The following is a 27,749-nucleotide window of genomic DNA, read 5'->3' as shown; positions in this document are numbered from 1 at the left end:
CCTAAGCCCTCTGGCTCTAACCACCAGGTGCCACCAGGCTATCCCAAATGTGCCACCTTTGAGGAGACGGGAGGATAACCACAGCCCTTCAACTGTAAAATGCGAAGTGAAGAACTTAGTTACATGCAGTATGGAAATGTGCGTGTCACAGAAGAGCAGGTAGAGTTTGAGAAACCGAAGAGTTCACCCAGGCAAGTCTTCTGCCCACTGGGGCCCAGAAGAGCATCCTCACAGGGTACAAACAGGGCACTCCCAAGGTCAGCTGGATTTTGAGGGTAAAGCTAGGCAATTTTTGCTTTAAGGAGCAGAATTTAATTTTCTATCAACAAGGTCAGCTGAGAAAGTTAGCAGGTGGGGTTCACTGCAAGTTCATTCTGTGTCAGCTCTGTCCTAGCACTTCACCTGCATTAGCTCATTTAATCCTCGCAGAGAGTTCATGTCAGAGCTTTTATCAGCCCCACAGAAGAGGAGACTGAGGCTTAGGGAAACAAGTGAGACGCTCAAGGCACACAACCACTGAACCGCTGGGTTGGGATTCCAGTCAGGTTTCTCTGATTCTGAACCCGAACTCTTCACCAGTGTGTTACACAGCCCCCATGCTAAATGATTACAATAAATACTACCACTTACTGAACCATATATTATGTCCAAAGCATGTTAGAAACATGTTTTCTCACCCTCACCATAACACTAAAAGCTAGAATTGAGCAAGTACTGTTTAAGATTTATTATCACATAATCATATCAGTAATAATGTATATATAAATACATACTCCACGAAGTTTTCACTCCATTGCACCTGTCAGAAAATTACGAGGCAGAGAGTCATTTCCCCAAAGTCGCAGAGCCAGGTGCACCTGCACGGAAGCCAAGCAGGCTCCACTCTCCCCTCAGCTGAGGCTCTGGCTTCCCTCACGCTCTTACATTACCCGCAGAGGCCCCAGCCGCCTCCGCCCCTGTGTTCTCTGCTGCCTCTCAAATCTCTCCGCTTAGATAACATGACCGACCTAAACCAGCCTGAACAGCCTCCTCGGAGCAACTCCATCTGTCACTCTCCCACGGGTTAAGCCCTTCCATGATCTGCACAGGGGCAAGTCTCCCAGGTTTTGTCCTCTCACAGCAGCTTCCCCCACACCGCAGCGCTCATTTTAATAACCTCACCCTCCACCATTCGGTCTCACTCACCCACCTCTCTCACTCTGCCCGAGGAGGCGAAGGGGGCAAATCAGTGGCCTTAGATAAATAAAAACATATGGATTATACTTTCTTGTACTTAATTTTGTGAGACTTTTCATTCTCAAAAAGTAAATTATATAAATCCAATAATATTTGCTCCTCATCTATGCTGTTCTGATGTATTTCTTATTTTGATGACAAGCTCCAAGGAATTTCTAAATTATGGTGATTTCAGCTCATTTCCATTGCCAAAAAACCCACCATAAGTCTCCCAAGGGGAATAAAATACACCATATTTCTTTAAAATATGCATGTCTGGCAACTTGAAAGGTTACCATCTGGTTCACATAATATCACTTCTGCATGAAGTTTCTGAAAAGCCTGTAAACATAAATGATCCGCTCCTGTTCCAATAGAAGCCAAAACATTCCACTGATATTGTACAAATTGATTCAGGTTAATGAAAGCTAAAACCAGCCAAAGTTCTTTCAAAGAGATATGATGAACACAGCTCACAAATTAAAATATACCTATTTAATCAAAGACATGCTAGAGAGGAAAGAGCAACACGAAAATGACATCATCCCCAAGAATCAGTTTTGAGCCCTGGGAAAAGCGCACAGAGAACTGGCAAGAGAAGTAGACTGGGACTCTCTCAGAATGAAGAAAAAAGAGAAGGCAAAATGAAGTCAGAATAATTTAAAACAAGAAGGGAGAATGGTGGAAGAGGGGTGAACCTGCAGGGAGACGGCACTAGCACCATCTGCTTGGCAAGGAATTCGAGTGAGGGGCATATGGCCGAGTGCCTCAGGACGTGCAGACCAAAAGCACTTCTTGGGTCCCTATTTCTTTATCCAAGTAACACATTGTTGTCGTCCTCCTCCAGCCCGGCGATACTGGTACATGTAGGCTGGGGATGCATTACAAGAGGTAACTGCTGGGCTCTTGAGTCTCCTAGACTACAAAATAAGAGCGTGTCCCAGAGAGGCCTCTCCAGGCCACCAGGATGAATCAGGAGTCTCACGTCAGTGGAGACCCTCCAAGAAAACCACACAACCAAAGTGTTCCTTCAAAGCTTTTTTAACATTTTGACCAAGGCTTCAGAAACAGGCACACCACCGTACAAAAATTCCCCAGACTCACAGTTTAGAGCAGGGTTCAACAAACTTTTCCTATAAAGGGACAGATCATAAATATTTCAGGCCTTACTGTCCCTGTTACAACTACTCAACTCGACCCTTGTAGCATAACAGCAGGTTTAGACAGCATGTAAACAAATGAGCATACTTGTACTCCAACAAAATTTTATCTATGGACACTGAAATTTGAAATTCATAAAATCATGTGTCCTGAAATATTATTATACTTTTTATTTTTTTAACCGTTAAGATAATATAAAAATCGTTCTAAGTTCAGAGGTTACACACACACACACATAAAAGGCAGCAGGCCATGTCTGGCCATGAGCCACAGTCTGCAATCCCTGGGCTTAGGTTCCTCCATGGAATACAGAGTCTAAACGGGAGACATCTGGCTCAAATGAATGACGAAAGACTCAAAATCATGGGACAGGCTGGCAGACACAAGGGCTTATTTGGCGTCACAGTGAGGCTAGATACTTGTCTCAGAATTACACAGGCTCACCCTTCATCCTGACAAGACTACATCCTGCAAGTTTTGAGCAAATTTTACTTACTGTTGCCACACTTTAATCCTAAAAGGGGGCTCATAATACTAGCTTCTTTATAGAGTTAGACGAGCTTTTGCACTGCCCAGGGCCCAAATTCGCTATTTATGGAAACGTTATGGGATTCCATGGGTAATTTTTACTCTTTGGAATTTCTGCATTACATGCTGACCTTACAACATTACCCCTGCCAGGATGTCACTCTCTGATACTGATAAATTAGAGAAATCAACCCTCAAAGAAACATGTCCATGTGATTGAAAACTCTGGTCTTTCCTTGGAAAAAGTAGTTGGGTTCTAGACAGCAATTTGAATTGTAAAGATCCAACATGGATAAAATTCAAGACTGTCGGTTAATGTTTCTTTAAAACAAAATTCGCAAATTATATACAATTTATTAAAATCTGTTTCGTTAAGCTACATAACCTGAGGAGATGTTAAGCCTCAATGGGATCACGGAGGAAAGGGATTGTAGCTGCCTTACAATGTTCTAGAAGCCAGCTGGTCCTTGTACCCTCTTTTCCAAATATTCCTAAATGGGTCAGAAGCAAAGCACTAGCTCCACCTCATTTCTTTCTAGCATTTGCCACACCGTGTCAGGCTGCCCACTCATGGCAACGCCAGCCTTCTGCCACCCTGCCCACTCAGCACTGTCAAATCTGTGTCATGACGTGACATCGCTCTGTCCCTCCACCTGATGCAGCCGTGGTTTCCACACCGCACCAGCCAAATTCATTCCAAGAGACTCACTATAGCATTTGGGAAAATGCTCAGTTCAGCTGTATCCAGTGAGCCTTCCAACAAGATTTCCAGCTACATCCCCAGACAAAAAGACAGGAGCTATCTCCACAGAGACCATGTTGCGTCCTGGGCAAGAACTGACAACACCAAGGGTGACGGGGAACCATCCTTCTATTGTTCATACCTGAGAAGACGCTGACCTGCAGATAAGCCCATCCCAGCACCGCGTGCTCACCTAAGACTTCAGGGGAAATGTGCCAACCATTTGGCAGTGGGCCATTTCAATCCATCACACGTGTTCATTTTGATTGCACAGCTTTTCTAAAATTTAAATTAATTACCAATATTTCAAACTATGAAATTGCATGTAAAATCTGGATTTCAAGCACCTCACCCACAAGATCCACCAGATCAAGAGGATGTAGGCAACAACGGGCCGGGGGAAAACAGAAACAGCTCGTCCAGGCTCCCGCTCACCACCATCACTGCCTGCCAAACGCTCGTTCAAAAATAACAGTTACTGAGAACCTACTACATGCCAGGCAGCATTTGAAGGGCTTAGGATGCCACAAGGACTAAACAGGACAAGATCACTGACCTCATGGGGGAAGACGACAATACGTAAAATACAAATAAACAATATATGAGCAGACAGTATTCTCTGCTAAGAAGAGGTTTTAACTTGGGTAACACAGAGGACTAGGAAGGTAGCGCAGACGAACATTTCCTGTTCCTCCTGTCAACTATGTCTAAAAATCCTGGATCTTACATATGAGGCAAACCTAAGACTTCAAAAAGTCGAGAAAGAAGGGACCTCAGAACCCAGGAAACGACATAGCGATACGTTTCCTGATTGTTCCCCTTCATATTTCCCAGACTAGCAGCTGAAGAAGTCGGATACCCAAAAACGTCAATGGTTGCAAACAAACGAGGCCACAACAAAACTAGGCTCTCTCTAGCCAAAGGCCCAGGAAGGAACAGTCTAGCAAAACAGAAAAACTTTAGACAAGTACTGCTCTACTCCAGCCAAACATCACAGAGAAGAGCTGCGGCCTCATAAGCCACCCACTCCAGCCGGGCGTGAGGGGGGCCCAGATGTCTGCCCTCCCAGACGGGCCCACCCTCTGACCAGGCGGTGTCTAAGGACTCTGAGTACAAAGCCTGGGGTCCCGCCATCTCCCCATCAGGACCGAGGTGCCCTCCCCACTGGGGTCATGTCCGAGGAGGCCAGGTGGAGAGCCGGAACTTTCGGCAGCTCCCAGTGGCTCTGAGGCAGCCCTGCTCAGGGCACCTACAGGCCACGTGGGGGGCTTGTCGTTCTGTCTCCGACTCCATCCCCCACCCGGGAGGAAACAGTGGAAGTCTGGCGGGGAGCCAGAACTCCCACTCCCACGTGGCCGGAAAGAGGAAGCCCCTCCTATCTTGGGTGTCCACAGCGTCTGAGCAGAGACCATGTATTTCCAACCCACCTGGAAATAACACAAGTACTCAAAGGGTTAATGGCGAAAAACTTCCCAATTTGGCACAGGACATAAACTTACAGATTCAAGAAGCTGAGCAAACCCCAAATAGAAGAAAATAAGAGAAATCCATGCAGAGACACATCACAGCCAAACTTCTAAAAACTAAAGATGAAGAAGAAATCTTGAAAGCAGCAAGAGAAAAATGATACTTTACCCAAAAAAGAGGAAAAACTATTTGAATTATACCAGATCTCTTATCAGAAAGCATGGAGGGCCAGAAGGAAGTGCAGAAAGAAAAGAACTATCAACACTAAAATCTAAAGTGAAAATACCCTTTTCAGGAATGAAGAAATTAAGACATCCTCAGATGATGGTAAACCAAGCAAATTTGTCACCAACAGACTTACTCTAAAAGATGGATAAAGGAGACTCTCTAAACAAAAAGGAAACGATTAAAAAAAAAAAAAAGGATACTTGACACATTAGCAAGGAAGAACAAACACAGTAAGCCAAAATATGTGTAAATACAATAGACTTTCCCTCTCTTTAGTTTACAAAATTATGTTTAATGTTTGAAGCAAAAAAAAAAACACTGGTGTTTCTAAATATATGTAGAAGAAATATTTAAGAAAATCATATTATAAATGGGGGAGAGTAAAGGGATGTAAAGGGAGATAAGTTTTCTACACTTAACTCAAATTGGTAAAGCAATAACATCCATAGTCTGTGATAAGTTATTATAAAGTAATACCTAGAGCAGCCACTGAAAGGGATATATAATAAGACACACTCAAAAACACAATATATAAAAAAATACAATATATGGAATTCTGTTAAATGTTAAAGTAATCTGAAGAGGAAAAAAACAGAAAGAAAAAGTAAAGCAAATAAAATGGGAGACTTAGGCCCTAACATATAAATAATTACATTAAATGTAAATGGCCTAAATATACTGTTTCGGTTTCCCAGCTACCAAAACACATACGATACAATGGGTTGGTTTAACAATGGGAATTACTGGCTTGCAGTTTCAAAGGTTAAAAGGCTTCTTCTTCCTGGAGTCAGTATCTTCTAGCTACACAGAAATTTTTGGGTTCCTTGGCTTTTCTATCACATGGCATGCAATATATTTTCCTTTGTCCTCTGAGTTCCATTGACTTTCAGTTTCTAGCTGCTCTCTGTGGCTTCACCTTCCATGTTTAATTTCCTTTGCTTATTACAACTTTAGCCATATTGGCTTAAGGTCCATCTTCCCTTAGTTTGGGCATACCTTAACTAATAACACCTTCAAAGATCCTATTCACAAATTAGTTCACACCCACAGGACCAGGGGTTGAGATAGAAACATGCCTTTTTTGGGAGTCATGATTCAATCTCTAACACCCCAATTAAAAAAGAAATTGGCAGAACAGATGAAAAAGCATAACTCAATTATATATTGTCTATAAGAAATTCACTTTAAATAAATTACATAGGCAGGTTGAAAGCAAAATGATAGAAAAGGATACATCATGCAAACAATCAACAAAAGCACTATTAGCTATATTAATATCATATATATAGTAGACTTTGGACCAAAGAAAATTGCAAAAACAGTGGGAGCCATTATATGTTGATAAAAGGGTACATCCATCAAGTAGAAGTGGAAATCTTAAATGTGCATACCCCAAACAGAGGAGCAAATTATGCAAAGGAAAACTGATAGAACTGAAAGCAATAGACAAATTCACAATTATTGTTGGAGACTTCTTTCAACAATTAATAGAACTAGACAGAAAATCAGTAAGAATATAAAATAACTCAACAATACTATTAACCCACAGGATCTAATCACTATTTATAGACTACTACCCAACAAAACCAGATACCTCCAGAATGTATATTAAGATTGACCATATCCTGGGCCATAAAATAATCCTTAACAAATTTTAAATAACTGAAATCATACAGACTGTGTTCTCGAGCACACTGGAATCAAACCCTAAATCAATAACACAAGTATAGCAGGAAAATCTTCAAATACATGGAAACTAAACAACACAATTCTAAAAAAAAACACAGTGTATCACAGAGAAAGTCTCAGGGGAAATTTTAAAAGATACATTGAATGAAAATGAAGATACGACTTATCAAGATTTGTGGGATATAGCTAACAGTGTTGAAAGGGACATTTATAGCACTAAATGCATATATTAGAAAAGAGGAAAGACTTCAAATAATCTAAGCCCCCATCTCAAGAACCTAGCAAAAAGAACAAAATAAAACTAAAACAAGCAGAAGGAAGAAAATAATAAAGAGAAGAAATCAGTGAAATGGAAAGCAGAAAAACAATGGAGAAAATTCAGTGAAACAAAGAGCTGGGTCTTTAAAAATATCTATAAAACTTACAAACCTCTAGCAAAGATTGACTAAGAAAAAAAGAAAGAAGACAGAAATTACCAATGTCAGCAAAGAGGGGATATTACTACAGACCCTGCAGACACAAAAAGTATAATGGGGGTTTGTCCCAGGGAAGCCCAAGGAAGGCGAGATGCCTGGACCCCATAGGAGAGTGAGCTCTGAGCCATGGGCCCTGCAGCCCTCCCTCCTACCCTGAGTCCATGGCAGTGGCAGTGCCCTTAGACCGGGTGGGGTGTGGCAGCCATGGAGCAAGACACTTCTGTCGCAGACCTTCCATGCACCAAACAGCGGGGATGGTTCTATTTGGAGGGCTATCTTCTGGCAGGAGGAGCAAGAGAACCCAGCTGTAGCACCAGGAGTTCACCCCAGCTGGGAGCCAGGCAGTGCAGGGGTGCAAGGCTCAGCCACAAGGACACAGCACCGAAGGGCAGGCGCAGTGGGTGGCGGGGCCAGTCACACAGCTTGAGCACAGGAGCTGCCCTGAACAAGGAGCACGGAGGGTGGGAGGCATGGATCACGGTCCCGGCAACTGCCCCTCTGCTGCCTTAGTAGTCACACTTGCACCCACCTCTCCAACAGAGAGCTGTGGGCAGGAGACGGCAGTACCTGCACCAGTGATGCTATGAAAGTATCTACATATTCAGGTTGGACCCTAGCGCCCACACCTACTGTGACCAGGAAGTGGGCTGCCTGACAGCCTCATGCTCAGGACACAGGTTCGCCCATTTCAAAGCCCTGGACCCACCCATATCATCAGCTATTGCTCTTCAGGGGTTGCAACTTAGCAGAATCAAAAGTAGCTGGGGACTGGGAGATGAAGGAGGAACCATCTGTGCCTGCTCCTTTGCTGGAATAGCTTGCAGGGCGTGTGAGCAGTGGTCAGGGGTCCAGCAGGGGCCCTGGGGATGTGGCATCACTTGTGCTCTGGGGGTGCCCCTCTCTGTGCTGTTTGGTGGAGAAAGTCTTGACCAGAGCCAGAGACACCATCTGCAATGACCTCTACAGCTCTGATACTACAGGAATCCTTCTCTATGGTTCCACTCCCCATGTGCAGACCTTGGGCTAAAGCATTTCAGCCATTGCACCTGCCCTTGGAGCGACCAGCTTTACCTGGCTGGGGGTTTGGGTGAAGTGCGGCAGGACAGCCAGTCCAGTTTTGCAGCCTAGACCTCTTTGTTTAAAGAATAGTGCCAAGATATACCCCCTCTGTTTTGTTGCAAACCCATAAAGTATTTTCACCAGAGTTATCTGCCTTATCCCAAATGCTTATTAAATTTCAATCATGGGGCAAGAAAAAGGATAAGAGAATATTATGAACAACTCTCCACACTAAAATCTGAAAACTTAGATGAAATTAAACCAATTCCTCAAAAAGCACAAACTAACAATGTGAAATAAATAATTTGAATATAGTTCTGTAACTGTTAAGAAAATTGAATTTGTAATTAAAAATATCCCAAATGAGAAATCTCAAGGCCCATATCGCTTCCCTGGAAAATTCCACTAAATATTTAAAGAAGAATTAACACTAATTCAACTCAATCTCCTCCAGAAAATAAAAGAGGAAGGACTATTTCTCAATTCATTTTATAAAGCCAGTAATACCATGATACCAAAACCAGGCAAGGACAGTACAAAAATAAATAAATAAAATAAAGGACAACATTCCTCATAAATAGGAAGGTGCTTACTAGGATGCTCTGGGCAGAAAGAAAGATGTTCATGGGGAACAGTAAGAGGTTATCCCTGCTGACCTAACAGTGGACACGCTAGAGCCCCGCTGGGTGACAACGAGGTACACCAGGCAGAGGAACACAGTGAGGAGGTTTAAATATCAGATATTTTCCCCTTGCAGATTCTGAAAGTCCTACACCATGGCATCAATCATTAGTCTAGGCACAAGGAGGGTCACATAGTCATCCATAAGGCTCCCGTGGGAACAGGAAGTCCTGGATTGGTAACAAAGATTTTAAATGAAGGTCGGATTACAACACTTTAGGTGACTCCTACTTCCCAACTAGCGGCTGCCTAGGCCAGCACTAAGGTCAAAGGATCTCACATTTTCCCCTATTTGCATAGGCAACAACAAATTATTATTATTCCTCCTTTTTAGGCTGTAAAGCAGCTGGCCCTTTAATTTGTATTCTCAGTCCTTTCATTAGCATCTCAATAGGAGCTGGGGCTGCAGCCTCAGGCATCACATTCAAGCCAGTTAAGGCCCAATAAAGTTTCCCAGTGGACTGTTGCAAGGCCTCTGATCTTTTAGCTGTTCCTTTAACAGATCATCCGTTCTTTCAGTAAGGCCTGCCCCTGTGAGATTGTAGGGCAGATGGAATGTCCACATGGAGTCCTGACCCATGGTCCGGGTTTGGGCTGTCTGCCCAGTGAAAGGGTCCCCCCGTCACTGTCTGTCTGGGTAAGTGCTTCTTACGGAGTGCTCCCTTTCTCCAAACATTGGCCCGCAGCACCTCGTTTTGCCTTCCCACCGGGAAAACCAGCAGTAGTCCTGAGTCGTGTCCACGGCAGTAAAAGCATACCGCGCCCCCTTCGAGAGCAGAAGGGAACTGATGTAGTCCTCTTGCCACCCAGGTCACCAGGATTTGTGACCAGCCAACATGCTTCTGGTGTGGTAGCTTATGTGGTTGGTGCAGGAAGCAGGAAGGGCTCTCTCCAGTAACGTCCACTGGCTGCTGGCCCGTGATTGGCAGCAGAAACGCTGATTGTTGGCAGGTGTCCCAAGTGTCTTTCCACAATTCCTGTCCCAGAAGGGACGACCTATGACAGTCCATTGTTCCTGCTTCCAGGTTGCCTTCCAGGTCCTAAGGCCTTTGTACACAGCACAGCTGTTGGTAGAGATCGTGCATCTCCTGGTTTACGCGCTATCATTATCCATACTGCCTTAACTTAGCCCACCGACTGCTCTGCACAGAGCCGTTTCCACCATATAGCGTCGGTATTGGGTTGTCCTGCCACGGCCTTCCTTACAAGAGGCTGCCCACTAGCAGATCTATCAGTATACCGAGAAGACTCAGGCATGGTACCCGAGTACCATGCACTGCAGCCGGTAGGCTTTGCTTTCGGTCAGTGTGCTCAGTTGGGCACTGCCAGAGTGTGGCTTAGAAGCTGTCAGTTATCCACCCCTGAATAGGGATGGCCATTTTCAAGGTGACTGGGCATCTTAGCTTGAGTCCCTCCACTTGCAGGAAGACATTATATGCAGCACACAATTGCTTTTCCAGGGGACTATATCTCAGTTCTGCCCCTTTCCATAATTGTGACCAAAAGCCAAGAGGCATTTGTTTAGAATGTTGCCTCTGCCACAGACCACTCTCAAAGCCAGTGTCAGTGCTGGCCACGTCCAATTGACAGGGCGGGTCTGACTCCGTGCCCCCCAGTACTTGTGTTTATGCTATTGCCTTTTCTGCTTTTTTCACAAGCAGCCTACTGAAGACCTTCCCATTTCCAAGTACAGCCTTTCTAACCAGCATATGCAAAGGTCTTCATGTGGACTAAGTGAGGAACAAAAAGGTTTCCAACCACCTAATTTGGCATATGCAGCATACGAAAACATCGTACCTTATCAATAACTGCAGAAGGAACAACTTTTGTCTCACGCAACCATACAACACCTAAGAATTTGATACAGCAGCCAAAGCATTGCCATTTGTGGCAATTAATGGCTTATCCCTGACTCTCCAGGTGAGACAGCCATGAGCCTGAGGCTTCTTTTAGTTCTGAAAAAGAGTTACTGCTAACATGGCATCATTAATATAGTAAAACAGAGTTATACTTGTGGGATTTTTCCATTTAGCCCAATCCTTCGCCACGAGACCACAGCAGATGGTCAGGTTATGTAAACAGCCTTGTGGCAACATGGTGAGAGTCTTTGGTTCTCCTTTCCAGGTGAAGGTGGAAGAAGGTTGGCCAGCCTTATTTAAGGAGCACTAAAGAAAGAATTAGCTAAATCTAAAACAAAGTGATAATGACACAATTGAGTGTGAATTCCTTGCAGTAAAGAGGCAGCCTTTGAAACTGCTGCATGCAAATGTGGTGTTACTTTATCTTCTGCTAAATGACATGCAGTAGCTTTTGCCACTTGCTCTGCCTTCATGGCCTGCACGGCTCCTAACGGGCCACGCGAGGCTGCCACTACTTGATGGTCTCCTTCCTTCTCACTCAAATTTAGCAGTCCTGCTGTCTGTGGCAAAGCAGTTAGCAACACCCCGGAACTTTCAGGGCATCCCTGTAATCTCGCTGCAGTCCCCATGGACATGGACAACAGAGGCCAATTTGGGATTTCCCCCACGGATTCCCCCTTCCCGAGGCTCATGCCCACTACAGCTGGCAGCTCCTTGGTTCCTAGCTGGTTCACCAGTGGTTAGATGTAATCAGTCAGACGCAATCAGCTTACTGATTATCCAGATCCATGAAATATCCTCACAGTAACAATCCAGGCCAGTGATAGCTTGACCAAACAACCAGACACCATCACTCGGCCAAGCAGACACACGACTTCACCATCACAGGGACGTTCTCTTCTTTCTCTCCAGGTTCCATTAACTTCCGGCTTCTTTCCTCCCCAGTGGCTTCCAGTAACGGGGCGAAGCTCCACCCCCACTCAGCTGGCCACACATCGACTAAAAGCACGGTCAGGAGATCCTATTTACAAAGGTTCACACCCATAGGAATGAATTAACATGAAGAACGTGTTTCTTTTCTAGGATACATAATTCAACAGACCATATCTTGAGGAAGTTCCCTTTTATCCCCAGTTTTCTGACTGTTTTTATCAAGAAAAGGTGCTGGAGTTTTCAAATGCCTTTTCTGTAGCAACTGAGCTGATCGTGTGTTTTTTTTAACCTTTCATTCCATTACCACGGCATACTATGTTAATTGGTTTTTTTATGTTGAACTGCCCTTGAAATCTAGGGCTAAACCCCACTTGGTCATGGTGTATAATCCTTTTAATGTGTTCTTTGATTCAGTTTACTGGGATTTAGTTGAGAATTTCTGCATCTATATTCATAAGGAACATTAATCTGTGATTTTCTTTCCTTGTGATGTCTTTATCTGGTTTTGCTATTAAGGTGACACTGGCTTCATACAATGAATTAAGTCATGTTCTCCAATTTTTTGGAAGTGTCTGAGCAGGATTGGTGTTGACTCTTCTTTGAATGTTTGGTAATATACACAGTGAAGCTACTTGGTCCTGAAGTATTCATTGTCAGGAGTTTATAATTACTTTTTAAAGAGCATGAAATACTTAGGTGCAAATCCAATGAAACGTGTAGAGGACTTGTATGCTGAAAACTACAAAATGCTGATAAATTCAAATACCTAAATCCATGGAGATATACCATGTCCATGGATTGGAAGACTTAACATAGCAACAGTATCAATTCGCCCCAAAACAATATACCAGTTTAGTGTAATTCCTATCAAAATACCAACAATATTTTTATAGATATAGACAAGATTATTCCAAAACATATATGGGAAGGCAGAGGAACTAAAATAGCTAAAATGAGTTTTATAAAGGAAGAAAGAAGAGAGAATAAGTGTACTAATTGCAAAGCTCCTCATACAGCTGCAGTCACCCAAACCGGGTCATACTGTTGGAGGCAGACACAGAGGTCAGTGGAACAGAACGGAGAACCCAAAATAGACCCACACAAATACACACAACTGATTTTTCGACAAAGTTGCAAAAGCAATTCAGTAGAGGAAAAATAGCCTTTTCCACGAAGGCCAAATGGTCCTGGAGCAAGAAGATATCCATAGACACACACACAAAAAAAAACTAAGAACTAAAAAATTTAAACTAAAACCTTACGAAAAATTAAAACAGACCACAGGTTAAGTACAAAAGTTTTAGATAATAATGTATGAGAAAATCTTTAGGATCCAGGACTAAGGAGAGAGTTTTCAGACTTGACAACAAAAGCATAATCCATACAAGGAAAAATTCATAAATTAGATTTCATCAAAATTAAAAAGCTTTGCTCCATGAAAGGCCCAGTTAAGAGGATAAAGAGACAAGCTGAGGACTGGGAGAAAACATTTGCAAAACCACACATCCAACAAATATCCTGTATCCTGACTGCATCGATGTGTCAATACCCTGGTTACAACACTTTAGGTTTGCAAAATGTTATCACCGGAGGAAGCGGGGTGAAGGTTTCAGGGCTTGTGTCTATTTAATGGGGTGGTCAGGGAAGACCCCTCCCAAGGGGTGACCTTTAACATGCACTGGGATCTAACTGACCGGAAGGGGCCACCCAGCAAAGACCAAGGGGAGAGACAGGCTAGGCTGGGGGAACAGCTACGGGAGAGACCCCGAGGTGGGAAGGCACCTCGGGAATAAGGAGAGGGCAGTGTGGATGGACACCGCAGAGGGATGATGGGAGAGGCCAAAGCATGTGAGGCTTCACAGGCCGGAGCAGGGAGTTTGGGTTTTATCCTGAACGCAAATGGAAGTAATGGAGACCAGTGGATGACAGGAAGGATGACCCAGAGGAATGACGTGATCTGAGCTACACTGCTCGAACACAGCGTAGCCGCTGTGGGAAAATGGGTTGTAGCTGGGTAAGAATGAGGTTCTGGAAAGTGGTCAGGAGGCTACTGCAGACCTGTGGGCAAGAAGCAATGGTGGCCCAGGACGGAAGAAGTGCAGGGACTGAGGGCACACTTGGAAAGCAGGAGCAAGAGGAAGAGCTTGCTGATGAACGGGGATGAGGAAAAGAAAAGCATCTCATACGAGCCCTGGTTTTTGTCTGGTTTGGTTTTACTTGGACAGCTGAGCAGAGCTGGTGGTGCCGTTGACTGAAACAGAAGCCAGAGGAAAACCAGGTCGGGGTAGAAGGAATTAAGAATTCAGATTTGGACATTGAAGTTTAAATACTTTTTAAATATCCAAGGGGAGAGGAGATGCGGACAGTTAGAGCTGTGAGTCTAGTCAGGAGAAGCAGCTCGCTAGAAATGTAATTTAGAGACCAGTCGATGTTTACCTTGTGTGCAAACCCATGAGACTGGATAAGGCTCTTGGGAGCATGCAAAGGTCCAGCATGCGCTAGGATTAACAGGTCAAGGGGAGGAGAAGGAGGCATCAATGGAGATTGAAGGAACGGCCACTGAGGACTGAAAACTGAGCCAACGTAGAGAAGCCAGCAGTCTATGGGGTCAGACGCTGCTGAGAGTTCAGGGGGATAAGGAGGTCACCCGAGACCTCGACAAGAGTCTGAGAGCAGTGGAAGAGAGCCAAGCGGGCTGCACTGAGAAGACAAGGGGTTATAAGGAAGTAGATCAAGGGGCAATCAACAGCTGCCTCAAGAAATTTTGCTGGGTATTGATGAGGAGAAATAGGACGGGGCAGGGGGTGGGGTCTGAGACTACGGGGAAGTTGTTCTTCCCTTTTTCAGGACTGGAGACACTGGAGAGCATGCCTGTGTGCCGGTGTGATCCAGCAGAGAAGAAAACAAAGCAGAAGAGAAGCACAGTGACAGGAACGAAATCCCTGAGAAAGGAGAAGAGTTGGGGCGCAAAGCCGAGTGGAGAGACAGCCGGAGGTGTTTCATCTATCGCTGCACGAGCAAAAGTAGAGGGGCATCTGTTTGCACATTAGCTCCCTCGGACTTTTGAATTTGTGGTCCAGAAGGAATTAAAAACCATGATGTGGCTGACAAGATATGACCCAAGATTCAAGCCACCCAGCCTGAAAAAGCAGCCGCCTCACCGCTGAGGGGCAAATTGCACAGGCCAAGGGCTCGGTGGCACCAGTGTTCTAGGAAAATGGAGCCAGCGCCCCAGGGCACACACCAGCCTGCTATGGATTAGAAGAAAAGTCAGAAGGAACAACACCCACGGGCTCAGGAAGGTCCCCGGCTGCTGGTGCAACAGAAAAACACATGTGGGAATGGCCGTGGGACTTGCACAGGCCACTGGGGAGCATTTCCAAGGGGACTGCATTGGGCGAAGCTGCAGCCAGGCCCCCCTGGTCCCTTCTTGGTGCTGTCTCCAGATCTTGCCGCCACTCCCCACTTCCCCAGGTCTGGACTGAAAAGCAAACTCTTAACTTCCTACACATTTTGCTGATGTAAAATCTCCAAAATACATTCACCTGCTACTTAGCCAATTAAAGTCGCGCATCAGTTTTGTTTATTGACCTGCTATTCTACTGATAAAACTCCCAGTAATAGCTCCCCAAACAGACATGATCACCCTAACTCACCCTTTAAAGATTTCACACACAGCGCCCTTAACTTTGGCAAATATAATTTGCATCCTATTTGCTAATAAAGCTGAGAAACTAATCTGAAACAATAGCAAAAAAAAAAAAATCTTTGCCTTCAATGTATTTTCTAATCAAGTTCCAAATAATACCCTGATTATATTTACTTTATAGAGAACAAGTCAGTCACCTGTGGTAAGAAATGTCTGGATTATGTTACACCTTCAGATATTAAAAAGATGAAACTCAATTTGGTTCGAACATCTACCCTAGCACCCTAACTCACAGATTTATGGATTATTTAATCAAGCAATCTGCACGGAAAGGAACAAAAGTGTTTTAGCCTTAATATGTTTTCAGATGCATCTAAGAGATAAAAATAAATCATTATGGATTTTGCAAAGTGCATTTTCATCTTTCTCTCTAGTTAGAAACTGAAACAAGATACATTCATCGCCTCCCTAAAGACCTCGTAATTCACAAAGAATATCCTTCCGTGCCGAGTTTGCCCATAAATGGCCAGCTGGGCAGCCAGTCAGTACTGGGAGCAAGTGGGCACCCCTGATGGGCTCTCATCATTTTTCTGGTTAATGCATTAAAAGAGAAAGGGGGAAAGTCACAAAAAAGCCTGCTTAGGGGCTTCCCGTTCCCAACTGTGTGGCTGGATCACAAGGCAGGCGAAAGGTCACTGCTACATAAGGGCCAAAAGCCGTGGGTGTAACATGGACTGTGACCCAGCAGTGTCATCACTAGACAGTCTGGGGGGAGCAGTAGAAAAAAAGGAAAGAAGAAAACTGTTTCTGGTCTTTTATGGGATTTGGAGGACGGGCCCTTGAAAGCAAGGAAGTCCAGAAAGGAAAAGAAGGTGGCAGTCCAGAGAGAAGTTCAGTCAAGTGAAATTACTATGAATAAGCAGGAAAGAAAACAAATCAATAAATGGAAACGCTAATGTAATCATTGTGTTATAGTTTTATTGACCAGGCACATTATTTAACAAGAAACCACAATGCTCTCTAGGAACTATTTGTATTTGTTTCTAATAGCTCAAACTGCATTCCTACCAGTAGAAAAGCCAACAGTTTTGTGCTGGTTTGAAAGGATGTATATCCCCTAGAAAAGCCATGTTTTAATCAAAATCCCATTTCATAAAGGTAGAATAATCCCTGTTCAATACTGTATGTTTGAAACTGTAATCAGATCATCTCCCTGGATGATGTGATTTAGTCAAGAGTGGTTGTGAATCTGGATTAGGTGATGACATGTCTCCACCCATTTGGGTGGGTCTTGAGAAGTTTCTGGAGTCCTATAAAAGAGGAAACATTTTGGAGAATGGGAGATTCAGAGAGAGCAGAGTGGAATAACATAGCCATGAGAAGCAGAGTCCACCAGCCAGCAGTCTTTGGAGATGAAGAAGGAAAATGCCTTCCGGGGAGCTTCATGAAACAGGAAGCCAGGAGAGGAAGCTAGCAGATGATGCCGTGTTTGCCATGTGCCCTTACAGATGAGAGAGAAACTGTGACTGTGTTCACCATGTGCCCTTCCACTTGAGAGAGAAACCCTGAACTTCATCGGCCTTCTTGAGCCAAGGTATTTTACCCTGGATGCCTTAGATTGGACATTTCTATAGCCTTGTTTTAATTGAGCCATTTTCTCAGCCTTAGAACTGTAAACTAGCAACTTATTAAATTCCCCTTTTAAAAGCCATTCCATTTCTGGTATATTGCATTCCAGCAGCTAGCAAACTAGAACAAGCTCTATTAAAAATTCTTGTCCAGAGAAAAAAGTATTTAATTAAAAACTCTGGAAAGTTGGGTTCTAGTCCAAACTGCTGCAGCAAAGAGTTCATTAAATGTTGTTATGAACTCAATTTATACTCTTCTAATTTGGCTTTATTTCATCCTATCCTGTTGGTCTCCACGTGCTGCCAAAGTGCCACATGACCCACTCGGTTTACAGGGAATTTTTCTCAGAGATTGGTCAGATACCAAGGGCTAGAGAACCAGGAGATTACGAGTAATTTTATCTTGCCTATCACGGAGAAGAACCTTCTCGGTTTGTCACGGTCCTGTTCGCTTATCTGTAAAAGTGAATCACTTAAAAATTTCAGAACCGGGACAACTGGAATATAACCCGCATACCATACAATTCACCCACTTAACGTGCACAATGCAATGGTTTTCAGTACGTTACAGAGCTGTGCAGCCATAATCACAACCAATTCTAGAACAGGAATATTCCTTTTAGACCCTCTAAATCACTGTGCAAAGAGAAGGCCAAAGTCAAGACAAATCACAGAGCTGGCCAGAGGCAGAGCCTGGGCCCGGGGGTTGCTCAGCCTCTGACATCACTCGGGACTCCCCTGCCACCGACCCTGGGCAAGTTGCACGTGAACTAAAACCCAGTGTTAGAAGGTTGTCTGAAAAGAACATCTGGCATTTTTTATGACCATGCTCCTTATTATATTAAATCCTGTCTAATTTCTCCACCAAACCTGTTGCATTACAAGATTTCTTAGAAAGACTTCTAGAACAGATGAAAACTTATCTACTGGGCTTTTCAACCACAATAATGGATTGCCAGCCCAGAGAGAATGTGTGATGTCTTTCATTTCAGATAAAATCACAAGTCCTTAAGCTTATGCAAAAAAAGGCTAAATGAGATCCTCTGTTCGTTTTGTTTCAATGGACTTATTATGGGTAAAACTGCTTCATCACCAGCACAGTATTTTTCCAGTGCCAACGCTTCCTAGAATTTCAGCCATTCGTTCTAGGATTTGCTCCTAGAAAATGTTTTCCAAAATAGGAGGCTAGTTTCCCTGCCACTGCTGAGGAGGGGACTCATTCTCGGAACTACCCCAGGAACAGAAATCATCTGTTCAACAAATATTTGAGTGGCCACTGTTCAACAAGTACTGGGCTAAATGCTGTCCCTAGCGCCGGCACTCCTGGGGTCTGCATTTAGCCCGCTGTGCATTTCCTATTCTTCTCCATGCATATATATTTAAATTTCTATTTAGGCTGGAAACACCCAAAAATCTGTAGCTCCAATCTTGGCCTTACCCCCTGAACAAGTCCAGGTCAGCTATGCACCAGCCCCCAGGCCAGGGACATGGGAATATTCCCCAGATGCCTCAAGTGCCCACACGCAGCAGAAGCGTCTTCCCACTCCCCCACCTACTCCCTTCCCACCCGTGGGTTAAGGCTCCTTATCCACCCAGGGCCCCCAGCTACAAACTGGGCATTCCCTAGTCTCCTCTGGGGACAGGTGTGGGTGAGGGGCAGCAGCGCCTGGTTCAGGGACCAGAAGGGAGGCCTCTAACCCACCCCCTTTGCAGGGGCTAACCTGCGGCGCAGCGGGATGAGATCGCGCCACAAACATGGATTCTGAATGGAGCTGCCATGCTGGTTCCGGCAAAACTGGGGGTGGCGGGGCGGTTGGGTGGATCAACAGATAGGTGGGTGAGTGAAGGCAGATTTTATAATGTGAACTGCCGTGGCCGCAGGAGCCTCAATCTTGAATACAAATGTGCTGGTCCTCAACACTGTCGCACCCCCTTTCCAGCCCACCACCCGTTAAGCACACACATCAATTTCTTGCCTCCCGGCCTCCTTTCCTGCTCCCTCGGCTCGGCTTGCAGCACAGCTTCTCTATACCCCGGTCAGGGCTCCTCCTTATACTTAGTCCTCAACTGACTCCTCCTCCGGGAAGCTTTCCCTGCCACCCTCTGTGCTGTGGCCAGCAGCTGATGCACTGCTTGCGTGTAGGTTTCCGCGTCTCCCCACCAAGCAGCTCTGCGAGGGCTAGTGCCGGGTGCCCAGCCTCTGGCCCAGCTGAACCCGGCGCCAAGTCCACCGCGTCCCTGGAGCCACCAGTGCCCGCGCGGCCACCCAAAGGGGGCACGACGTGCCCTGGGGCGCCCGGGGCCCCAGCCGAGGGCGGGCGGCGTGGGGGTGGGCCTGGGGGGCCGCACGGGTCGCCGTCCCTGACCAAGCGCGGGTCGGGGAGACGAACGGAGCACAGTCCCCAGGCCGCGGGGCGCCACCGTCTCTCCAGGCGGGACCCCTCAGATTCCCAGTGGCCGGGAATCGAGCCAGGGCTTGGAACGGAGGCGCCCAGGACAGCGGCCGGGACTCCTGCGCGGGAAGAAACTGAGCCAAAGAGCGAGGCCCCCCGGGAAGCAGAGCCCCACGACCCGCAGCTCGGGGCGCAGCCGCGACCCCTCAGCCCTCCGGCCCTACCTGGCTGGCCTTGTGGAACTGCTTCTTCAGCCCGGACATGGACATCGCGACGGCGTCGGGCGGGGCCGCTGGGGTCGCACGCGCTGGGAGAGCGGCGCCCTGGCGGGTCCCCGCGCTGGGTCCGCGCCCGCCTCCCCCGCGCGGCCGCTGTCAGCCTCCACGCGCGCACGGATCGCAAGCCCGCGCTCGGGCCCGGCGCAGCCCATTGGTCAAGCCGCGGCCGCATGCAAATGAGGCGCCCGCCGCCCCCGCCCCATTGTTGCGTGGAGCGCGCGGAGGTTGCGCGCGCGGGGGTGAGCGCGGGGCCCGGGCGGGAGCCTGGGAGCGGGACCACGCCCGCCTAAGTGCGGGGCGCAGGACGCGTGCACCGGCTTCGACTATCTTGTAGGGGCACAGGGACCTCCCCCTTACGCAGCTGGGACTCGCGCGCCCCTTCCTCGGGCGCCTGTGGGCGGTCGGGGTGTTAAGGATGGGATGCTTGGAGAGAGCCTAGGGAAAGGCGCGGGCGAGGGGCATGCGCCTGGAGGGGGCGGCCCGGGCGGCCGGGGCGGCGGGCCCGCTCCCCACACCATGCTGAGGGCACAGTCTGCGCAGGCAGCCCTTTCTGGTCGCTGCTGGCCTCCTGGGAGCGCCGCGCCCACGGGTTCCTGCGCTAAGAGCTGTCCCTGCCGGGCACTGCGGGCCCCGGGCCTGGCCGGGACGCGCGGCGACGGGCGTGAGCAGGTGGACCCAGCAGGTCTGCGTCCGCGCTGAATCTGAGCTCCCCGCTGTCTCACGGCCCCAAGACCTAGAACTCAGCTGCTAGCACTGAAAACAGCCACCCTCCTCCCTCAGTCTCCACCTACAAGAAAGAAGCTTCTCTTTCTGGACTCTCAGCCGGCCAGTCCGGGGTGACCAGGGGCCTTGTTTCCCTAGTAAACACCTCTGTCCTGTGTCCAGGCGCCCTGGTGCAGCACTGCCACTGCCGGCTCCCAGCCACTTCCAAGGCCCTGGCCCTGACTTCATCACAGTGAGGATTCTGCTGGAGACGATGCCCACAGTGTTGTCATTCAGGTGTGGGAGAAAACGTGTGACCTGGTGGCCCGGTGAGGGTGGCCACTGTGAGGTCTGACTAGGACAATGTGGCGAGGGCTTAGGTTTGGCTGAGGAAGGGCTGGCATCGGCCGCAGGTGGAGGTAGGGGTGGTGACAGCTGGGTGGCAGTGGCCGGCAAGGTGGCCTGTCCACACAACAGCCTAAAGCCCACTCCGAACAGGCTCCAGCGCAGGGAAACCGCACCCCTCAGGCAGAGGGGCTGGCCTGGGAGTGGCGGTCTCCCCAGGCTGGCCTGGGGACTGCATGGAGAAGTTCTCCTCTGCCTTCCCCCATGTTCACCAGTGGTTTAAAGAGCGTAGATCTGAAGGAATTTCCCCCAAACCAGCAAGGTTTTCTGGCCTTTGGAAGCAGGTGATTTTTGGAACAACTTTTTTGCAGTTCTTCCATGTTAGTAGTTCAAGTTTCCCCACTTTGGTTAGTTTAATCAAGTGTAGAACTGTAGCTCAGTTTCATAATTTTTCAGCTTCAGAATCTTTTGTATATACTTTTTATCTTTGTAAAAAGTACTTATCTTGGTTTTTTTTTCAGTGGTTAGACAAAATTTTATTGGTTTTTTCAAACAATCTTTGAATGTATTCATTGTAGCTGTAGACTCTCTCTCGTAGATTTACTGTTGCCTCTAATATTACACCTTCCCTGCTTCTGCTTCGTTCAGAGGATCAGTCCAGCTTTGAGGTTTTTTACACAGAAACTGATCCTGATGGATGGATGCTAAAAAAAGAATATATTGGAGGGATATCCGGCAGCGCAGAGGTTCTCAGGAGGGAGGGCCAGCGGGGGCAAGCAGTGGGGGCCGCAGCGCCGGCCGCAGCATAGCAGAGGCAGCCGGGCTGGGTGGGCGGCCCCGCGCTGGGCGTGGGTGTCAGTGAGCGCTCCGCTACCCTCGCTCTCCCGGCGTCGCCCCATAGGCAGGGTTCCCGCAGGAGCGGCGGGTGGCGGGTCTAGATGACGGGCCAGGCCTGCGGGCTTTAGCTCATGCCACGGCGTGTGTCCCTGCTATAGAAGATGCAGGTGCTGGGCAACCGACAATACTTACCTAAAAAACAGCAGCAACAAGTGCCCAGTATGCTCAAGTTTATTTGGGTCTCTTTAGTTGAATATGTGGTTTGTTTATTTTTATTCTTTCTTTTTTTTAATCAGCACATATAAAACAAATTTTCCTTCTGAGTATGACTTTGGTTTCACACCTTATTTTTGCAGATAATATAGCTCTTTTTTTTTCTAAATAAACTTGTAATTGCAGTTTGTTAGGATTTTTTTTGCCTCCATGATTTCTTTTTTTATTTTTTTTTAAATATTTTTATTGACAAATCTTCACACACAGTCTATACATGGTGTACAATCAGTGGCTCACAATATCATCACATAGTTATGTATTCATCACCATGATCATTTTTAAAATATTTGCATCATTCCAGAAAAAGAAGGAAAAAGGAAAAAGAAAAAACTCATACATCCATACCCCTTACCCCTGCCTCTCATCGACCACTAGTATTTCAATCTACCCAATTTATTTTATCCCTTTCCCCCATTATTTATTATCCTTTTTTTTTTTTTACTCATCTGTCCATACCCTGCATAAAAGGAGCATCAGACACAAGGTTCTCACAATCACAGTCACATTGTAGACATTATATCTTTAAACAATCGTCTTAAAGAATCGAGGCTCCTAGAACACAGCACAACAATTTCTGGTACTTCCCTCTAGCTACTCCAATACACCATAAACTTAAAAAGGATAGCTATATAATGCGTAAGAATAACCTCCAGGATAACCTCTCGACTCTGTCTAAATCTCTGAGCCACTGAAACTTTATGTTGTCTCATTTATATCTTCCCCCTTTTTGTCAAGAAGCTTTTCTCAATCCCATGATGCCGGGTCCTGGCTCATTCTGGAATTTCTGTCCCACGTTGCCAGGGAGGTTTACACCCCTGGGAGTCCTGTCTCATGCAGGGGGAGGGCAGTGAGTTCACCTGCTAAGGTGGCTTAGAGAGAGACCACATCTGAGCAACAGAAGAGGCTCTCTGGGGTTGACTCAGATATATGTAATTGGTTTTCATTTCCTCTTTGACCCAAATGTTACTAGGATAATAAAAAATTTTCTTCTAGGTGATTTGATTTCTTTTATCCATTATATATTAGTTTTCAACATAGTACTACTGTTAAGGTGTCTTCATGTTTTTCTGCATAGCTTATTATGTTACATTTTGTAAATGTACCGTGCAGACTCGAAAGGACAGGCATCCTCAGTTCCTAGGCTGCGATGATTTTCGTGCCTGTCTGTAACAGGAGCCTTGTACTCCACAGCAGCTCCTGGCTCGGAGGGAGACTTCAAACTCATGCTACTTGGTGCCACCAAGCAGCACCAGCTCAAGACCTGCCCTTCACATCACCATCGCCCGTCCAACCACCCAGCGGCCTGTCGCCTCCCCCCTGTTTAGGTGGGGGGCACCAAGTGCCCCGGGCTGTTTGACAGAGACTGTCCCCAGGGCAGAAGCTGATGAGTGCTGGGGAGAGCATGAGGCACAGCAGCTTTACTGCAAATGAGCGGTCTTTGGGCTTTTGCTGATCTTCACAGCTAGCGACAAGGAGGACCCCTTGGCTGTCTCTGGCACTCTGGACAGATGGGTCATGCTCCAGGAGAGGCCCGAGCATTCTCAGTCTCCTGTACTCCTTGGCTCTCGCCTCCTCTGGCCCGTCCCAGGCACAGAGTTGTGCTAGAATGCACCGGCATCGTTCTGCCTTGGGCTTAGCCCAGCTGTTTAGTACAGAGAGCATTTACAGCCCTTGTCACTGGTTCTGTAGAGAGGCACTCACTCCGTGTGTGTGAGCAGGTGGGGCTGGGGCAGGAAGCTCACAAATGAGTGCTTCAGAATCCCGGGAAAGACCATAGAATAGGATAGGTTGAGCTCACCCCTGCTCCAAAGAACAGCTAGAGAAGGGACAGAAAAAAAGACCAGGAGGGCAATTCTAGGGTGCAAGTGACCTGGGGAGGGTCTTCAACCTCACACAGGGAGGCCCTGGTTGGAAAGGCAGAAGAATTGAGATGGAGAGAACCAGAGACTGGCCAGCTACTGCAAACAGCCTCACACGGCCACTTCCAGACAAAGGCCCAGAGCCGTCAGGGGTGCATGGACGGGGAGACAGGGATAAGGGAAGGGAACCATTTTGGAAAAAGCTTTAGAGACGCCAGGGCCAACAGAATGGACAGAGGCCTGGGGAAGCCGTTGAAGAAGCCTGGAGAGAAAGCTAATAGATGTCACCATGTGCCTTTGCAGTGGAGAGAGAAACACTGGCCTTCTTGAAACAAAGTATCTTTCCTGGATACCTTAATTTGGACATTTTCACAGCCTTAGAACCCTAAACTTGCAACTTAATAAATTCTCCTTTTTAAAAGCCAAAAAAAAAAGGGTTTTTTAAAAATTAAGGATTATTAAACTAATTAGTCTGGCTTAAAAAAAATAGTATCCCATTGCATATCTCATGCATCAAGTCTTTTGAGTTTATTGTTCAAATGCTCAGTTTCCCAATTTTTTTTTCTGCTTCATCTATACGACAGGCTGTTGCTGCTGTCATGATATTGTCTGTTTACCTTGTATTTGGGAGTTGAGCTTTAAATCTTTTTATTCTGTCTTTGGGTATATATGACACACTCATCTTCCTTGTGGATTGGACCTTTCATCTGTAGAAAGTAACATAATTTGTTCTATTTGTGGCTTTTTGCTTTCTATTTTACTTTACACATATCAGTATTGTATCCCTTTTTTTTTTTTGTTTGCATTTGCTTTGTGTGTCTTAATTGGTCCTTTAGTTTTTTCACCTCTCTTCTTCAGGTATGTGCTCTTATAAACAGAATAGATTTTAATTTCATGGACGAAAATGTGTCTTTGCCTTTTCCTAGAGAGGTTTAAAACATTCACATTTATTATTAAAAGGATATGATAGGTCTTTGTCATTTTATTATATGCAATCTGTTTTCTTTTTCTTAAATAGTTCCTTCTTTTATCACTAATATTCATTTGTTGCTCAAGTTTTCTTTACATTTTCGGCCCTTTTCCTTTTGGAAATTATACACCAGGTCTTATTCAGCCAGTGGTTACCTTTAGTCTATCACACAGCTGATTGTATATTCTCCGTCAGCTCAGTGAACGCTGTGTGGAGACAACAGCGTGACACTGTTGAGCAGCTGGGGCCCCCAGTCACTCCCTCCTTCTCAGCCCACCTCGGGCTTGGCCCCGGCCACCTCAGAGCCTCCAGCACAGAACACGTGGGCCCGCCTTCCCTTCTCTGAGACAGCAAAGGAACCAGCTTGAGACTGCGGTGCAGGACAAGGGCTTTACGACAGGGAGGCAAAGGCGGAGTAAAGATAATTTAAACAGAAATTTTGAGATAAAAGAATAGTGAAGTTGTTTTAAATTCAATAGAAAGGTTTCCCTAAGTATATATTTTCCATTATATAATAACAAGAAAATGTGGAAACTATTGAGAAATAAAAAGAAGAGAAAATTACCTTTAGCTCTCCATCCAATCAGCCATTCTTAATATTTATCTTTTTCCTCCATGCAAAATTTAAACATAGCAATGTCATGACTATGCATATTCCTTTACCATCTTCTTTGTTCTCTTAACGACATGAGCATTTTCTATATTGTCCTCTCCTCACACACATCATTTTAATGACAACTTAATAACCAGTCATGCAGGCATAAATATATTTGACCATTTTCCTATTATTTCACATTTAAAGGTTTTCCCCCCAAATTTTTCAATACTGCATTAACCATCTGTTTTAGTTTGTAAAAGCTGCCAGAATGCCATGCACCAGAAATTGAATGGCTTTTAAAAGGAGAATTTAATTAAGTTGCAAGTTTACAGCTCTAAGGCTAAGAAAATGTCCAAATTAAGGCAAGATTATAAAAATGTCCAAACTAAGGTATGCAGGGAAAGATGTCTTGACCGAAGAAGGTTGATTACATTTGGAATTTCCCCCTCAGCTGGAAAGGCATATGATGTCTGCTTGCTTCTCTCCAGGCTTCTTCAATGGCTCCCCTGGGAGCGTTTGCTTTTTGCATCTCCAAAGGTCTCTGGCTATGTGGGCTCTGTCAGTTCTGTTGGCTTTTTCTAAAATGGTTCCCTCTTAAAGGGCTCTAGGAAATAACCCCACCTTGAATGAAGACACATCCCCATGGAAACCATCTAATCAAAAGTTACCACCCACAACTGGGTGGGTCACGTCTCCATGGAAACATTAAAAAGCTCCCATCCAGCAATACTGAATGAGGATTAAAGAACTTGGCTTTTCTGGGGTCCACGACAGGTTCAAACCGACACAACATCTTTTTCCATATTAAGTTTTTTCCATTGTATTTATAAATAGTTTCTTAGGATGGATTCCCAGATGTAAAATCAGTGCATCAAAGAACAATCCTAAGTACAAATTGATACACATGTAGCATAGTTATAATTACTACCATGATAATGGTCATTAGAGAAGAAACTTGTTAAAAGGGAAAGGGGGAGCAAAGAAACAGGGATTTGTGTCTTCCATTGGCCTCGACTCTCGTGTCACTAAAAGGCTCATCACATGGCCTGATACACGCCCCAGAGGGCAGGCCTGGCATTCCCGGGTGCCTGGGTTCAAACCTGCCTCTTAGGCATTAGAGTAACCGTGACCCCTCGAGTCCCATCTCTGCCTCCCTTTCTCCCCGGAGAAGCCCCCAGGCACATGCTCCTGGTGCAGTCCCGGGCAGGGCTGAGCCAGCCCCAGCGTCTGGGCAGCCCCAGCGGCTGACCCAGCCCAGGGCCCAGTGTCCTCCCGGGCAGGGCTGCATGCGGAGCTCAGAGTGGGTCCTGGGCTCCTTCCCTGTTCTTCGTGGCCTTTCTGGTCCCCCCGCAGCTCATCTGGGCAGGTGGGTGCCCGTCGAAGAGCGAACAGCAGCTGGGTGGGTCCCAGGCGCTAAGCCTGGCGGTTCGCCTTGAATTTGCAAGACTACAACTAGGGACAAGTGCCAGGCCATCTTCACTTATTGTTCTACATGAAGCTGATGGAAAATCAGCTGACCGGTCCAAGGAAAGGCCAGAAAAATCTTTTCATTTTAAAATGCAGAGAAGAGGCTGAAGGGCTCTCATGTATCCAGCAGTGAGGATCGGGTGCAGGGCAGCGGGGGGGGGTACAGCGACGGCTAACGGCGGCAGTGGTGAATTCAATGCGCGGTCCCCTGCAGCAGGCGGCTCCAGCGTTCACTTAAACTCCCCCGTCGTGGCGCAGCCTGACAAGGCTCTGTGAGCGCTGCGGGTGCCAGTTTACGTTTCCATGGTTACCCCGGGGGCCGCTCCTGCGCCTCTAAGGAACAGCGTCCCTGCTGATGGACGCGGCTCCCGCGGGCTCCTGCTGCCTCCTGGCGGCTTTGCCCACACGAAGCGGAGATGAGGCTCTCTGGACCTCGGCGCACGGCGGGGATGCCCGGCACGTCACTTCCTTACCCCGCCAGGTCCTGCGGTTTCTCCTGCAAACCCGCGCCTCCCGCCGCGCCACGGCAGCGCCTTCGCGTGGGAGGTGGGCCCCACCGCGGCTGCAGCTTGGGGACTTGCAAACCCTTGGACCACATCTGGGGCTCTAGCTGCTCAGGGCTCCTGCAGTTCTTAGGTCGAGAATCTCGACAAGGGCTGCTCCTTACCAAGGCGTCAGAGGGATGGGAGAGGCCACGACACAGGGGCCTCTG

At 46.6% G+C, this 27,749-nt stretch overlaps 1 protein-coding gene and 1 pseudogene across 7 annotated transcripts in view; one reads left to right on the top strand and one right to left on the bottom strand.

The window, feature by feature from the left end:
- Positions 1 to 20,917, bottom strand: part of SH3GL3 (SH3 domain containing GRB2 like 3, endophilin A3) — a 131,682-nt gene extending 110,765 nt beyond the window's left edge. For 5 of the 7 annotated variants that reach the window (XR_013160783.1, XM_077124337.1, XM_077124341.1 and 2 more), the window contains exon 1: positions 19,933 to 20,062. Coding sequence is in view for 4 of the 7 variants with exons in the window: in XM_077124337.1 (XP_076980452.1) it covers positions 19,933 to 19,977 (45 nt within the window). In the remaining 3 variants the exon portion in view is untranslated. Of the gene's footprint in view, positions 1 to 19,932; positions 20,063 to 20,777 lie in introns of those variants that run through there. The other 2 variants (XM_077124338.1, XM_077124343.1) reach the window with 2 other exon arrangements.
- LOC143652718 (kelch domain-containing protein 9 pseudogene) lies at positions 100 to 14,202 on the top strand (annotated as a pseudogene).
- Positions 20,918 to 27,749: the final 6,832 nt, after the last annotated feature.

Source organism: Tamandua tetradactyla, chromosome 12 (genome assembly GCF_023851605.1).
Source record: "Tamandua tetradactyla isolate mTamTet1 chromosome 12, mTamTet1.pri, whole genome shotgun sequence".
NCBI lineage: Eukaryota > Metazoa > Chordata > Mammalia > Pilosa > Myrmecophagidae > Tamandua > Tamandua tetradactyla.
The sequence above is the reverse complement of the archived record's forward strand: the minus strand, read 5'-3'. Positions and strand labels throughout refer to the sequence as shown.